This window comes from Talpa occidentalis, unplaced genomic scaffold, assembly GCF_014898055.3.
Source record: "Talpa occidentalis isolate TD23 unplaced genomic scaffold, MPIMG_talOcc4v2.1 talOcc4.6, whole genome shotgun sequence".
Classification (NCBI taxonomy): domain Eukaryota; kingdom Metazoa; phylum Chordata; class Mammalia; order Eulipotyphla; family Talpidae; genus Talpa; species Talpa occidentalis.
Genome location: NW_023604972.1, coordinates 69,645,979 through 69,662,648, shown reverse-complemented (window position 1 = coordinate 69,662,648; position 16,670 = coordinate 69,645,979). Strand labels below are relative to the sequence as shown.

Below are 16,670 nucleotides of genomic sequence, written 5' to 3'. Positions count from 1 at the left end.
ATTAGTTTAACCATTTAATGTGAGAAATATTCTTAAATAATTGTTTTAAGTTATAGTTTTATTTTGACTGATTAGGAAAAGTCTGGGTATACCACTTATAGTTTAGAAGAAAATTTTCATTTCATTTATTTTATTTTTTTATTTTTATTCTTTATTTTTTTGTGGGACCCTCGGCGGCGGCCAGGGAACGAACCTGCGCTGCAGAGGCTGCGGGCAGCCTCGCAGCCCAGCGCTCAACCACATCGCCACCAAGGGAGGCCCTTCATTTATTTTTTTAATATAAGTCTAGGTATCTACAAGGTACACAATGAGATGTAAAGGTATTACTCACTGTTGTCTCTCTATCCTCTAGCTTATCGCATTGGGAGTAGCTAGTAGGACTAGACTCATTTATTTTATTTTGTAGATATCTGAGGAAAGATATACTCATGTACCTACTTGCATAGACATACAGATGCTAATGTGCACATTTTACTGTTTGGGTTTTTCTTGTTTTTTTTTTTTTATTGTGATGAAATATTTATAACAAAGTTTACCATTTTAAATTTACCATTGTGAGTGACCTTCAATTTCTCCCAGTTAATAACCATGTAGTTTTATTTCTGATCTTTTGTGAATGCTTGTAGTGTATCTTTATTTTGAGAGTATGTAATGCTTTTATTTGTTTTTATCCTTTTACATATTTTCTAACTTAATTTGAATGAGCATAAATGAGCATGGATAACAATATGAATGTATTTTAAAATGTTATAGTTATTGCCAGCAGTATGTAAAAATACCTGTTTCCATTATCTACGACATCATAGTGTATTGTACAACATTTTGATCATTTTGATCTGATAGATAACAGGCTGCAGATCATTGAAGTTTTAATTTTGCATTTCCTTATGAGTGAGGTTAAATTTCATTTTTAGATGCCATTTATTTCTGAAATTCCTGCTTTTTTCATTTTGTGTTCCTGGTACTTTTTTCTTAGAGTTTGTAAGTGTAGTACACTGAGTGTTAAATGTTGAACAGAGCAGGTGTGATTCCTGCCCTCATGGAGCTTATAGTCTCTTGAGGAAGAAAGTGAACAGTGTAATTAAATTTTCTGATGAATGTTATGAAAGTTTTGGATTTTATGAAAGATAATCTAGGTGGGGTTTTTGGTGGGTTGTGGTGGCTAGGGAAGGTTTCTCATGGATTCATAAGAGCCACTGAGTCAGATTGGGTGGGAAAACACTGCAGGTTAATCAAATACCTTGACAATGAACTTATGAAAAGACATGTGGCTGGAACAAGTAAGTAAACAATGATGAAGTGGTGACTAATTGGCCATCTGTCCTTCATGTACTGAATTTTAGAGATAGGTATCGATGTTATTCACAAGTAGACAGTGAGTTTGCCCAAATATTATGTGGAGGATTTCAAAACATATTTTTACTCTCATGTCTCCTCTTGAAAGGCATATAAATCAAATAATCTGATAAGCAAATGTCTTTAGATTATTAAGTGATACATTGGGAACGTCCATCTTTCTGAATTTAACAGTTAACTAATTTTTATTTACAAATTAATCCCAGTATTATTTCATATTTCCCCAGATGTGTGATTACCAATTTAACTTGTTTTCTCATGTGAAATTAATTTGTGATTCTGGGAGGCTGGATAACAGACGCATTGTTTGCTACTAAGTTATCTGTAACAATTTCCCCATTAGGCAAAATGCTCTTTCACTGTATCCTTCTGTGTGTGACAGAATTCAGATGTGTGATGAGTCTACATTGGGGAGATGTGACACTCAGAGAAAATTACTTGCTTCAGCTTGTGCTTGGTAGTAAGTTGTTAAGTAGAAATTCTGCGTCTTAGACAAAGTGAATTGTGACAGATACACTCAGCTTAATTTTGCATCAGTTATTTTCTTATACTTTTTTTGATAACATTTTCCAGCAATGAAATATTAGAAAAATGGAAGTAGGTAATATCTTCACCTGTAGTTACAAGTCAGTCACTTTAAAAATCTTTTTTTGGATTTGCTGCATGTATATTCCTCATTCATTCTTTCCCTGCATCTTTTCACTTTTGTTTCTAGATCTGATTAGGACTGTTAGAGAAAGGTTATGTGCAGCAAAATGTTTGTCAGAAACCAGAGCCTCTTTTGGGGGAGAAACTAAGCAATAGAATTTAGAGGGTGAGTGTAGCTTCTTCTTTTCTTTTTTTTAATTTTTTTTTTTTATAGAGGCATGTTTTATTTATTTATTTGTTTGTTTTGTTTATATATGCACTGGGTACAGTCAGAAGCGTGGGAGGGTGGGAGAATTCACCAGAGCCAGAGCGGGGAGCAGAGCAGGCAGAAGGACCGAAGTACACTGCTGAGGGGAGCAGCGGGCGGCAGGAGAGGTCTGCACGCCATGTGGGACCCTCCTCCGGTGGCCAGGGAGCAGCCAGGGATTGAACTGGTGCCGCAGAGGCCGCGCGCAGCTTCGCAACCCAGCACTCTACCGCTGCGCCACTGGGGAGGCCCTGAGTGTAGCTTTTTCAACTTTCAATTCCTTGGACTATCGCAGAGAAATAGCTCAATTAATACTTGTTAAACACTGAGTTAAAAATAGTTGAGCATGCCTGTTTTTTTTCTAAATAGCTTTTCCTTTAGATACAGGTATTTCCTATTATTTCCTTGATTTAAAAAAATCAAGTCTTAATGTACAGTTGCAATCTATCTTACTTCTGTTTTCATATTGCTAGCAATTGTGATTTTGAATATGGTACATTTTTTTGGGAGGCTAGCCTAGCTTTTCACTCACTGTGTATAAATATTTTCTAAATTTTATCCTCAGGTTCTATTTCTGTAAGATTTTCTGTTCTGCTTTTCTGCCTATCTCTACATGGTGATCATTGTGCTTCTCAATTATTAAGTCAACATTTTACCTCAGACCATTTTTTTCTTTTTCTCTTATTCATCAGATTCTTCCTATGTGCTTGTTGCCTATGTTCTAGAGTACATGACTATCCATGTCAAATTTGTGCATTTCTGCAATTTCTGGTTGGTTTGGACAAGTGTTTTTTCCTAACACAGTGGATTTTTTTTTTAAGATTTATTTATTTATTTATACAAGCACTGGGTACAATCAGAAGTGCGGGAGGGTGAGAGAATCCACCAGAGCCAGAGCAGGGAGCAGAACAGGCAGACTGACAAAGTACACTGCTGAGGGGAGCAGCGAGTGCGACAGGATAGGTCTGCGTGCCATGTGGGACCCTTGCTGGCAGCCGGGGATTGAACAGGCACTGCAGAGGCTGCGGGCAGCTTCACAGCCCAGTGCTCAACCGCTGCGCCACCAGGGAGGCCCACGGTGGATATTTTATATCACACCAAACCTTCCTTCCAAATCAAGTCTTCTGGTTTATAATTCTTATACAGACAAAGCAAGCAGTACTAAGAGTACCAACTAAACTGCCTAGTCAGCCAGGTGTCCAGTCTTTGTGATATGGCTTCATATTTTGCATCATGTCTTCTCTTTCCTTCCCTCGGATTTTAGTTCTGCCTTACTAGAGAAACTATGCCAAGAAAAACTGAACCCTGTGTTCTTTTTAAACTGCTGTTAAAGGTCCTTTATGCTTGTTATCACCTACCTGTGCAATTTTTCTTAAAAACTTGTGTGAGCATGTTGTTACAATAATCAGTGCCCTGATTTCCATGACATATTGTCTTGATTTTCTTATGAGCTTGCTTTAATCACTGTGATTGAATTCGTTGACGATTTCAATAATTCAAGTATTTAAAAAATTTCTCTCTTAGAGATGGATGTGTCTACTTCTGAGTAAGTCGAAGTTACTTTTTAAATGCCTTTGACAACATGAAAGTGTTAGTGCAAGACTGAGGTGCACCCAGGTTTGTCCAGGGACCCCAGACTTGCAGGCTCTCAAAGAGATCCAGCCATCCTTGAGCACAAAGGTAGAAAGATTTTTAGTATGAAAGATTTTTTTTTAAAGATTTATTTATTTATTTTATACAAGAACTGGGGTACAGGCCAGATGCGTGGGAGGGTGAGAGGATTCACCAGAGACACAGCAGAGAACAGAACAGGCAGAATGACGAAATACACTGCTGAGCGGAGCAGCAGGCGGGACAGGGGAGGTCTGCCACACCATGTGGGACCCTCGCCGGCCGGCCAGGATGGAGCTGGCACTGCAGAGGCTGTGGACAGCTTCACAGTGCAATGCTCAATCGCCTGTGCCACCAGGGGAAGCCCTGTGAAAGATTTTTAATAGAAATGGTGTGCATAGAGAAAAGAAAGTATATTTTTCCCAATAAAACACCTAAAATTACCCATCCCCTTGTTGGTAAATGCCACGCCAAACAGGGTTGGCCTGATGTGGGATTGCTGACTCCTATAAGCAAGTCTAAGCACTGGCGTGGAACTCTAGAAAGAGGGCAAAAAGGACCAGGCAAGTCTAGGTTGAAAGAAGCAAAATCAAAGTAAAGGCCACCATTGTCAGTCTCCCATGTATTTCTCACCCATGTATCTCTTGTAAATATCTCTCCTCCATGTGTCTCTTTCCATGTCTCCTTACTGGCATTACCAACATGCAAAAAGGCCACAGGAACAAGAGCTCTCTCCTCTTCTGCTCCTGAGAGCCCACCTACCTTCTGTGTTATATCACTTGGCTGCTCAGCTCCACCCTCAGTGAAATGGGGATGGGTAAATGGTACCTCCCCAGTTTATGGAGATGTCTCCTTGATAATCAATAGAAGTGCAGATTGGGTCTTATTGCTATTTCTAGAATGTTTCAGGCTTACTTATGATTTATTCTTTTTGTCTTTACTTTAGCATTTCTTACCACATCCATTTCCTCTTATGTTTTCCTGCTGTTTGGCCCTTTATACTCTGTTTTCTTCAGATTTCTCATTCTTGTTTAGTTTTTATTCCTCACAACTTAATAGTGTTCTTTTTAAAAACTTTTACCGTTACCTCTTTCTGGATATTTCACTGTCAGATCAGTAGCCCTGTTCAAATTTTTATTTATTATTGCAGGGTCATTTCCCTTATGCACTCATTTCTACTGTCTGTGTATTAACACTACCACCCCATTAGAGACCTGGAATTAAACCCCAAGTCAGATGTGCATTAATCTTCTATTTCATCATTCCCTCTGTTACTTTTTCATGAACATCTCCCCTCTTTTCTTCTATATTTCTGCCTCTTCTGCATTTTAGGTCAATTCATCTCATGCCATGTTTATTCACACTCCTATTGACCTTTCTCTGTTCAGTTTATTTTGCATAAGTCTGTGAGATTCATCTAATGTAAAAGCTCAATGTTAATATTAATTTTAAACTGAGAGTCTCATTTACTTTTTCCTCATTCATCTAATCACTATTAGAGTGCCCCTGTTGTACCAAGCATGCTTCTTGGTGCTCTCCAAGTAAAAGTGAACAAAATGGCATACACTAGTCCTGCTGTCTTACATTCTAATGTGAGTAGGATGGGAAAGGAGAGAGGAGACCTGTAAATGAACTTGGTAGATTTTGTTTCTGATTAATGCTGTTGTGTGGTAGTGTATTGCTTTTGGTTGAATGTTTAGAGAAACTTCTCTGGGTTACCTTTTTTTTTGAGCTGAGACTTGAGGGCAGCTGGAACCAGCCAGGCTGGGAATGATGGGAATGAAATAAATAGGTAAGAATATTTTGGAAAACATTTTAATGAATTGGAAAGTTATTGCCCCTAGATTAATAAACAGGATAGTCTTTAGCTATTTGTGTAGATAAGAATTCAGTACATCTGAATAGCATCTCAGCATAAAATGATCACAGGAACATCTCATGCATCATGGGGAAAGGAAAAAAGATTGTTCACAAGTGGAGTTGGGGAAATACCATCTGTGATTATTTGCTTGGTTGGCTACTTTTTGGAGCCTGTTTATGTTGGGACAGGGTCTATATAGCCAAACAAAACTGCTATAGAGGAAACATTTCCCTGTTAGTGTTTTTTCCACTTAATTTACAGATTTCTTAATCTGTACTTCCTGTTCTCTATTCCAAAGTAGCAAAAACTTTGTTTCTTTGTATTGACTAATTTATTTCTGAAATTTACCAAAAGATCTGCTTCTTGGGATGTTGAGATAAGGAGGTCAAGTTTCTGTATTTGACGACCAGAGATTAAATTCCCAATTTGTCCTGACATCACAGCTTCCCAATACTGGTCTTAAGGCATAAGGGGAGGTCTCTGGAGTGTGACTTTCAGTGTGTCTAAATCAGATGTCACTACAAAGATAAGGAATAGGACTAATTCTGAGCAAAGTTTCAGTGGCAGTAAAAACAAGACAGAATACCATTTGATATTTTGTTGTGTTCTTTTTTTTATTTTAAGATTTACTTATTTATACAAGCACTGGGTAGAGTCAGAAGTGCAGGAGAGTGAGAGAATTCACCAGAGCAGGGGAACAGAACAGGCAGATGGACGAAATACACTGCTGAGAGTATCAGTGGGCCCGGCAGGAGAGGTCTGGGCGCCATGTGGGACCCTCGCCGGCTGCCAGGGATCCAACGGGTGCTGCAGAGGCTGTGGGCAGCTTTGTAGCCCAGGCTCAACTGCTGCGCCACCAGGGGAGGTCCCAGGGAAGGCCCTGTTGTTGTGTTCTTAAAGAAATTCAATATTTAGAAATTTCCAGCTTCCTTAGCATAAGTCCTTGATTTGGACTTGTAACAATCTGAGGTTTGACTGGACATTTCTTTAGCCATTATACTGATTCATCTGATTCTCCATGTAAAATTATTTTAGTTGGTGATCCCTATGCCAATACAGGCCTAATTAGTGTCTTTTAAATTTATACAAGTAATTAGTTATCCATTCATTTATTTATTTTTAAAAATTGTGTCCATAATTTACTCTGTCACTGGTCATATGATCACACATATGTTTGAATCAATCAGATGTTGTAATATTGCTGTGGCTTCTGTTACATGCTTTATAGAAAATATTTATTTGTCTTTTATGTCTTTAGCCTATATCAACTAAATTTTACTTTGTACTTCACTGTTAGATGTAGGTACCTATTGACCAGTATCCTTATTAAAGTTTCTTGTCTTCCTGAAATTTTACACTGTTTTCCAAACCATCTTATTGCAAACTCAAACTATGGTTTTACTTGTTTGCTTAAATTCTGGATTTTCATACTTTCTCAGGTTATTTCTTGAAATTTTTAAGTTTGTAATTTTTATTTTCCTTCACAGAGGAAGGTATCTTCGTGTACAATTAATATTTTCTAGGGTTGAACATCTGGTTACTTTGCATGGTATTACGGCAAAGGAGTACTATGTGGACAGATGATAATAATGTTAATGTTTTTCACTTACTAATGAAGAACAAATTATAACCTATATTTTAACTGAATCTGGAGCAGAGTGCTTTATAATGTTTGTATTTGCAGAGACTTGTGATATTTAACTTCACCTTTATTGCTATTAGTTTTGTGTAGTTTGCAAGATTAAATTATTATTGTTAGAAGGACTAGAATGTTAATTTTTTTTGACATAGGTCTATTGAAACAAATACTGTGCTTAAGTTGACAGTCCTCCAATAAACAACACTAGGCACATACTCTTGAGTAATGTACTTGCTAGGTGCTCTGAAGATTCAGAAGTAAATCTGATCTGATTCCTGACAGCAATCTTTTGAGGTTGTGTGCTAGATTATACTCTTTTGAAAGAGAACTTCTGAAGTGAACTCTGTAGCTTTGCCTAGGGAAGTGGGTTCACCTCAGACACTTCATTTCTTTTTTTTTTTTTTTTTTTTTTTTTAAAGATTTATTTATTTATTTATACAAGTACTGGGTACAGTCAGAAGCGCGGGAGGGTGAGAAACTTCACCAGAGCCAGAGCAGGGAGCAGAGCAGGCAGAAGGACCGAAGTACACTGTTGAGGGGAGCAGCGGGCAGCAGGAGAGGTCTGCGCGCCATGCGGGACCCTCCTCCGGTGGCCGGGGAGCAGCCGGGGATCGAACCGGCACCGCGGAGGCTGCGGGCAGTTTCGCAACCCAGTGCTCAACCGCTGCGCCACCTGGGAGGCCCTTTTTTTTCTTAAATGATTTAGGTTTTTATTATTTTTTTTATTTTACCATTTATCATTTTTTGCATTTTTTTTTTTTAGACAATATTTGCTTCCCCCCTGCCCCCTCAGATTGAGTCTCCGGTAGAATTTCCTTTCCCAAGGCACCCATGCATCATCACCACAGTCCTCTGTGCTCCTCCCTCCCTCCCTCTCACCTCTCTCCCTTCTCCTCCCCTGCAGTATGTCTCTGGTTTATAATTGTCTGTTTTTGCTTTGTTGTGTTTGGTACTGTTGTTATTATTTTTGCACTGATGTCTTATTTGGTTCCCCTATATTCCTGTTATAAGTGAAACCATCCGATATTTTTCTTTTTCCTTCAGACACTTTATTAAGGAATCTTTTTCACCAGACCTCACGGGTGACGTTCCTTCACTGGTTTAAAAACTTTTTTTTAATGATTAGTATAAATACTGGCTGTCCATAATACTTACGCTGTTTTAATTTTTTATTTGAACTGTTTGATATATATGTTAATATAAACTATCATTTTCTCCTTAGTTTACTAGCAAATGGTCAGTTTGAAATTGTGACAGGTGGCTGGGTTATGCCTGATGAAGCTGCTACACATTATTTTGCCATAATTGACCAACTAATTGAAGGACATCAGTGGCTGGAAAAAAATCTAGGAGGTATGTATTGATGCCTTTTCCCTTCATTGGTGATAGTTTGGGCAATTAATTTTGAGGAATGTGAGATGAGGCTCTATTTTGTTTTTGTAAATGACTAATTTTCCCAGTACTGATTACTGTTGAAAAATTTACTCTCCATTAATTTATCATAAACTCTTTCATCATAAACCCCTAGATAGCTGTGCAATATATAACATATAGTCATTTTTAGGGTCATTTACCTTCTGTCATCTGTTATTTTATCAATTAATTTATTTATATTATTATGCAATATTTTTTTCCTAAGAATTCCCACTGCGATTTTAATGATCTGTTAGTTAAGGTTCTTGATCATAAGAGGAAAAACCTCATTTACTAGCTTAAGCAAAAAAAAAAAAAAAAAAAAAGAATGAAAAAGAGAAAGAAAACTATTAGTTTTATCATTAGGAATTTTAGTGATATATTGTATGTAGCATTAGGTGAGGTTGGACCTTGGGAACTCAAATTATGTTGTCTGGGCACTGTCTCCTTTGGCTCTGCTTCTTTGTATCACCTTAGTCTTCTCTTGGCTCTCTCATAGAAATATGACCATAGGCAGCTGGGACTCTTGTTTTCTTAGTATAATAACCATAAGGAGTTATACTTAATACCTTATCTAATTAGCCCTATTTGAGTCAAGGGTTTTTATCTCTGAGCCATTACCTTGGGCAGAGATAGAGGAGCTGAAATTAGAAACCTTGTTTGTTTGAAATGATTATCAGGAAGAGGAGTTTTTGGAAGACAGATTCAGCCATATCTGAACCATATGAGTGGGGAAGAAGGTCAGAAATGGGGAAGAGAAGACTGCATTGATAAATCAGGTGTTTATACAACTCATAAAAATCTGGAATTGACTAATTGAAATCTTTGGAATATAATGCTTGTATTGTGTGGCATAGTATGTAATTCTAGTATATCATATTTCTCAGTGTAGCTTTATAGTTTTCTGTATGGTTACTATACATTTTTTTAATTGAAGTTTTTAAGGCATTATTTTAAGGTATTTTTCTGTTAGGGATAAGGTCCCACATACTCCCATTAATTTTTTCTTTACTTTTAACTTTGGAATATTTTCAAATTTAAGTTGTCGGAATACTACAAAGAACTCCTGTATAAACTCTTGAACTAGATTTACCAGTTATAAACATTTCAACATAAGTTTTCCCTGCCTCATCTTATGTTTTTGTTATTATTAAGAGTAAGACACAGCTATGCCTATGCAAAAGAGATAACATAGCAGGTCTGAAACTTATCCTTACAAAGGTCTTCCACAAGATTGACCCTAAACTAAATTCTTGAATTTTCTAAATGCTAAGTTTCTCAATCTGTTTAAATTGTTTGTGAAAATAATGTAGTTTATGTTAAATACTTATTTTCCCTATGGGAATCTACAATCTTTATATATACTAGACAGAAGGTGCCTACTTGACCTACCCCCAATAACATCCTTGGGCTTTGAATCTCTTATGAGCTTCCTTGGTTTGATGGCATATCATGAACACATGATATCATGAACACATGAACACACATTTAAATGCAAGAGGGATTAAATACAAACTGTGTGACAACACAGGGGAAGACTCATTTTCTGACTACCTGTGGATTACTCCCTGTGTGCCTTTTCCCTTTGCTGATTTTGCTTTGTATCTTCGCACTATACTTCATCCTGGCAGTTGAGTATGACTATATGCAGTCTTGTAAGTTTTCTTGGCAAATTATTCAGCCTGGAGGTAGAGTTGTGCACCCCATACATGCTGCTACTTTTCTTTAATATTTAGCTATGTTCTAAGCCAGGAATGTTCACTTTATTAATCTCAGTTTGTATGGATGTTTTCTTTGTTTAGCTGCTACTGACATAGAATTTACATGCAGTGAAGCCTACCAACCTTAACTGTAGAATTAAAGTTACTCATATTTTCATCACCTCAGAAAAGGTCCCTCATCCCCTCAACATTCCTCTTTTACTCAATGCTCTCTAACTTCTGTCACTGGAGATTAGTTTTGCCTGTGTAAGAACTTCATAAATACATGAACTGAGTCTTTGGGATTTGGCTTCTTTTGCTCAGCATACAATTTTTGAAATTTATAATTGTGTTTCCTGTGTCATAAAATTCACCCACTTAAATGTTCTGTTCAATAATTTTATAGTCACAGAGTTGTGCAGCCATCATTGCAATCTATTTTAGAACTTTTCAACATCCCCCAAATAAACCTGTGCCCACTGATAGTGACACCCCTTTCACTCCTTCTTTCCTGTCCCAGGCCCAGATGAGCACTGATTAGCTTTTTGTATTTATGGATTTGATTTTCCTGGAAATTCACATGAATGGAATCATTCAGTATGACCTTCTGTGACTGGCTTCCTTCTCTAGGCATGATGTTTTCTGGTTTCTATGACAATAATATTCTGTTGTGTAGCTATACCACATTTGTTTAACTCTACTTAACTTGATGGACATTTAGATTGCTCTCCCTCTTAACTATTGAATAATGCTACTATGTACATTTTTACAACTTTTTGTGAGTTGTGTGTTTTCATTTCTTTGGGGTGCGTACCTAGGAGTGGAACTGTGGGGTTATATGGTAACTGTATGTTAGCATTTTTAAAAATTATTTTTACTGAGGTAATGTTGGCATTTTGAGGAGCTGCCAAATTGTTTTCCAAAATGACTGCACCATTTTACATTCCACCAGCAATATGTGAGGATTCTAATTTTTCTTTATCTTCACTAACATCTGTTACTGTCTGTCTTTTTTATTTTAACCATACCAGTGTTTGTGAAATGCTATCTCATTATGGTTTTGAGTTACATTTTCCTAAAGACTAATGATGTTTTGCATCTTTTTATGTGTATATTGTCTATTTATATATCATCTTTGGAGAAATGTCTATTCAAATTACTTGCCTACTTCTAAAATTGTGTTCTTTGTTTTTTTATTGTTGACTTCTAAGAGTTCTCTTTATATTCTTCATAAAAGTTCCTTGTCAGATAGGGATTTGCAGGTATTTTTTCCATTCTGTGGGCTGTCTTTTCAGTTTCTTGAATGTGCCCTTTGATACACAAATGTTTTAATTCTGGTAAGGATCAGTTTAACTTTTTTTTTTTTTTTTTTTTTTTTTTTGCCCTTGTATTTATCATGTCATAGGAAAGAAACCATTGTTTTACCCCAGTATCATAAATATTTATTCCTGTGTGTTTTGTTTTTTTTTCCTCCCCTCGGAGTTTCATGGTTTTAGTTCTTATGTTTAGATAATATATACATTTGAGAATGTTTGTTCTTATTGTAGTTTTTGCTGCATTTTGTTCATTAGTATTTTCTTTCTTTTCTAAACAATTCAGAACACCACATTTTGGAGACTTTATATTTAGTTATGGGGTGCTTTTTAAATTATTTAATCTTTGCTTGCTAATTTCTTCCTTTATGAACTTTATTATGCAAATTTGACTTTTTTAAAGTTTGAGGTTTTATGGTTGCCTTTTTATTTTAAACTGTCCCTTGCATTCTCTTATGCTTTTTTATTGAATGTGCTTGGAATAATCCAATGTTATTATTTATATTATTCATATTATTTATGTTCTAATTTTCAAGTCTATTAGGTTTGCTAAAAATAGGTATGAGTCCTGTAATTTTTTCTAACAGTTTTTATTGTTATATTTTAGTAATCTCATTCTTGCACAAAAGCGCAAAATATTTTCCATCATCTTTCTTACCTTTATTGACAAACATGCCCTTTTTATAAAATTTTGGATTTTTCTTATGCTGTACATTGCCCTAAATGTGTCCCTTTACTGCCTTTTAAAAAATATTCACATACACCAAGGAAAACCCTATGGAGGTACTTGTAATCTGGGCTCTTCTCTGGGTCTCTTCCTAGCTCATATCCTTTCATATCAGCGTTATACAAAATGTAGTTTACTTTCTGTCTTTTCTACATCATTACCTCTCGGGGATTCTTAAATCCCCTTTTAGCAAGGTTGTCACTCCTCTAGATGAAGTGATTTAATTTGTAAAAGACTCACGCCAGTGATGCTAAAATCTCAGACATCTTTGTAGCATTTGATTTTTAGTTTTACTCTTGTTCATAAGATTACTATGCCCTGTTTTACTTTATAACTTAATTGGATTATAATTTCAAGCTTCAAAAATGTCCACCGGGCCTCCCTGGTGGCGCAAGGGGTTAAGCACCTCACTATGAAGCAATAGCAGCCTCTGTAGCACGAGTTTGATTCCCTGCTGGCCAGGGAGCAACCCACATGGCGCAGCAGACCTCTCCTGACTTCGCCTGCTGCCCCCCTCAGCAGTGTCTTCAATCTGCTTTTTCTCTTCCCCACTCAGTCTCTGGTGAATCCTCTCTCTCACCACCACCCCGCCACACACACACACACCTCTGGCCTGTACCCCAGCTCTTGTATGCATAAATAACTAAATCTTTAAAAAAACAACAACAAAAAAGTCCACCATAGTCCTTGGGAAGGATTCCCACATACCTATCCTTAGATTCATACGCATATTTTTTGAACTACTGGAGTATAAGTTGGAAGCATCTTGTTCCTTTTTCTCTTAATAATTCACTGTGTATTTCCTAAAAATTGGGACAAAAGATAGTTATCAAATCAGGTATAGAAGGAGTGATATAGTACTGCAGTCTACTTCATTTACTATATTGAAATTTTATTGAGTCAGTAATGTATAAACACTGGTTTTTGATTTTTCCTTCCTCCTGGATCTAATCTGTCCAGGATCTGACACAGGGTCATGTGTTGTATTTAGTTGTCATATCTCTTTTATCTTTGTCAGGTGCCACTCCTCAACCTTGCTTTGGATTACTTGACCTTGACATTTTTGAGGAGTGTAGACCTTTGTTGTAAAAATTCTCTTAATTTGAGTTTGTCTGTTTCTGCTTGGTTATATTCAAGTTATTTATCTCTTCAATCCTATCTATCTGTCATCCATGTAGCTGTTATTTTTATTTTATTTTATTTTATTTTATTTTAGTATTTTAGTACATCTTTAATTTTTTACAGTTTTCATTACTTTTACACGTATTTGTAGGGAAAAGCATAGTATATATATTAGAGTTAGGTACTATCCACAGTGTCAGGCAGCCACTGGGGGATTTGGAACTTAACCCCTGCAAATCGGGGGTGACTACTGAACAATACTATTTAAGCTTTTTTTTTTATCTTTTAATGTAGTCTTGTCCCATCTGTTTATTTTACTAGTATACTGCTGCATCATGTTCTGTGGTTCTTATTGCATCCTTCAGGAGGTGCATGATGCCTCTTTGTTCCAGTATTGGTGATGCGAGCCTTGACAAGTTACTTAAGTTGTGTCTGTTAAGTTTCTTTGCTATACTGTTGTTATATTTTTCCCTTTTTAATTAATTATTAATTGGTGGGTGATACATTAATAATAGGTAAATACCCTATTCTTCATCAAACTTTCAGTTTTAGGATCCATTCATAATTTTTTAACTGCATCATTCCATCATTATTAGTTGGCATCCTACTAAAAGGAGTGGCTTTATTTTTTTTATTTCCTATTTATTTTGTGGATTCAAGCATTTTTATTTTATCCAATATATCAATAGATTATAATTGAGGTATCAAAATAAAAGTTGTTAGTTTATAATAATATCTATTGATTATATTGGAATGAGTCATTTCTTTGAGGTTTTTTTTTTTTTAGTAGAAAAAGATATTTAGTGACCAAGGTCTGGATGCTGAACTGTGTTTATTGGTACTGAGATGTTGCTACATCTAGAACCTTCCTAGTGCCTTGGAAATGTGTGTGTGTGCGTGTGCACGTGTGTGCACAATAACTTACATATATGTGTGTGTATGTGTGTGTATAAAGTTATTACTAATCTTTTATTTCAATATCACATATCCCCTCCCATAATTTACATATTTCTACGTCCTTTTTTTATTTTTATTTTTATTTATTTTTTTTATAGAGGCATATTTTATTTATTTATTTGTTTGTTTGTTTGTTTTGTTTATACAAGCACTGGGTACAGTCAGAAGCGCGGGAGGGTGAGAGGATTCACCAGAGCCAGAGCGGGGAGCAGAGCAGGCAGAAGGACCGAAATACACTGCTGAGGGGAGCAGCGGGCGGCAGGAGAGGTCTGCACGTCATGTGGGACCCTCCCCCGGTGGCCGGGGAGCAGCCAGAGATCGAACTGGCGCTGTAGAGGCTGCGGGCAGCTTCGCAACCCAGCACTCAACCACTGCGCCACCGGGGAGGCCCTCTACGTCCTTTTTTTAACAGGAAAAAGCCTTGCTTCTTTGCTCTAATTTTGGAATATATGAATGGTAGTTTCAGAATTGTTAATGCTATTCTGCCATAAAAATATCAAATTAATAGAGTTTAAGATTTATTTATAGTTTTTGAGGAATTTAAGCGTTTGAAATGCAAAAATCTTATGTGGTCAGTTCTTTGAATTTTGAGACATATTCTGGCCCACGGAAATCTGACTTCCTTCTCAGTATCCTTTTCTGACTTCTGTGTGTGCTTTAGTCTTCAGTATTGTTACAGAATTCTCCACTCTTTTCTGGATGTTGTGTAACATGTGTTGTGTAACTAGAGTCTGTGCAGATAGAATTAGCTCATTTTTTTTTAATCCTAGGGCCTGTCGCAGTCTTAAAAATATAGATGAATAAGAAAAACACACACAGTAATATTATAGGTTGTATGTAGAAGCCTTATTTGAGAATCTTGAATAAAAATTCATGTTTGTATACTGCCAGTTGAATAATCTTATTTCATTAATTCTAATCTGTACATTAATTTTTACATTTTATCCTCTGTGAAAGTGTCAATATCTCTTATAATTGGGGTGTGTCAGGTGTGCAAAATTCTGTTGATCCTTTCGAGATAGAGAGGAAGCACGAGTATCAAATATCTTTAAGATTTCATGAAATATGTTTTTTGGCCAGTTTTAGCATTATATACTAAGATGATTTGGAACTGTGTAATATATAAAAGACAGCCTCAAAATTCTTTAATCTTGGGTTTGGGGAGTAGGAGTTGAAATAGGGTAGCTTTTATTTCTTTATATAACAGCAAGTGGTTGGGTTTTCCATTTCCACAGAAGACAGTATTGTGAGATCTTGAATTGTTTCTTTAGCTTCGTTGAAGGCAGTGGCTTTCTAATATCTGTAACATGACAGATTGCTTATTTCAAATCCAAATGATTAGCTTCCAGTGTGGTCCCCCTGCCTGGGAGGACATGACAGTGGCAGAATCTTACAGTCAGGGAGTCCTGCTGGAAGTGTTATAGGATAATGCTAGTTTGCTCCTTTGCCTTAGAATACAGGAGACCATATAAATCTTTATTGTATTGGGCTTTATTGTATTGGGACTTCTTTTTACTTCATTTATCAATTTAAAAAATAATACTTATTTTCTTTACCAACAGGAGTGAAGCCTCGATCTGGTTGGGCTGTTGATCCTTTTGGACATTCACCAACAATGGCATATCTTCTAAAGCGTGCTGGATTTTCTCATATGCTTATCCAGAGAGTACATTATGCGGTGAAAAAGCATTTTGCACTGCATAAAACACTGGAGTTTTTTTGGCGACAGAATTGGGGTATGTAGGTTTTGATGAAAGTTGAAGATCTCAGTTGACTTAGACCTTAATTCACAAGGTTATGAACTCATACCAGTGTGGGTTTTGTTCAAGTCAGTCTTGAAAATTGGGTTACCTATAGATACGCATTCTTCCGATTATTTATACAATGTATTTTTTTAAAGATTTTTTTTTATTTATACAATAGCTGGGGTACAGGCCAGAGGCATGGGAGGGTGAGAGGATTCACCAGAGACAGAGTGGGGAGCAGAACAGGCAGACAGACCTAAAACACTGCTGAGGAGAACAGCGGGCGCGACAGGAGAGGTCTGCTGCACATGCAGTGCATTTGTGTTAAGAT

At 36.6% G+C, this 16,670-nt stretch overlaps 1 protein-coding gene across 4 annotated transcripts in view; it reads left to right on the top strand.

The window, feature by feature from the left end:
• Positions 1 to 16,670, top strand: part of MAN2A1 (mannosidase alpha class 2A member 1) — a 193,169-nt gene that overhangs the window by 55,083 nt on the left and 121,416 nt on the right. For all 4 annotated transcript variants that reach the window (XM_037529504.2, XM_054688088.1, XM_037529505.2 and 1 more), the window contains 2 exons: positions 8,585 to 8,715; positions 16,157 to 16,330. In XM_037529504.2, coding sequence (XP_037385401.1) covers positions 8,585 to 8,715; positions 16,157 to 16,330 — 305 coding nt within the window. The remainder of the gene's footprint in view (positions 1 to 8,584; positions 8,716 to 16,156; positions 16,331 to 16,670) is intronic.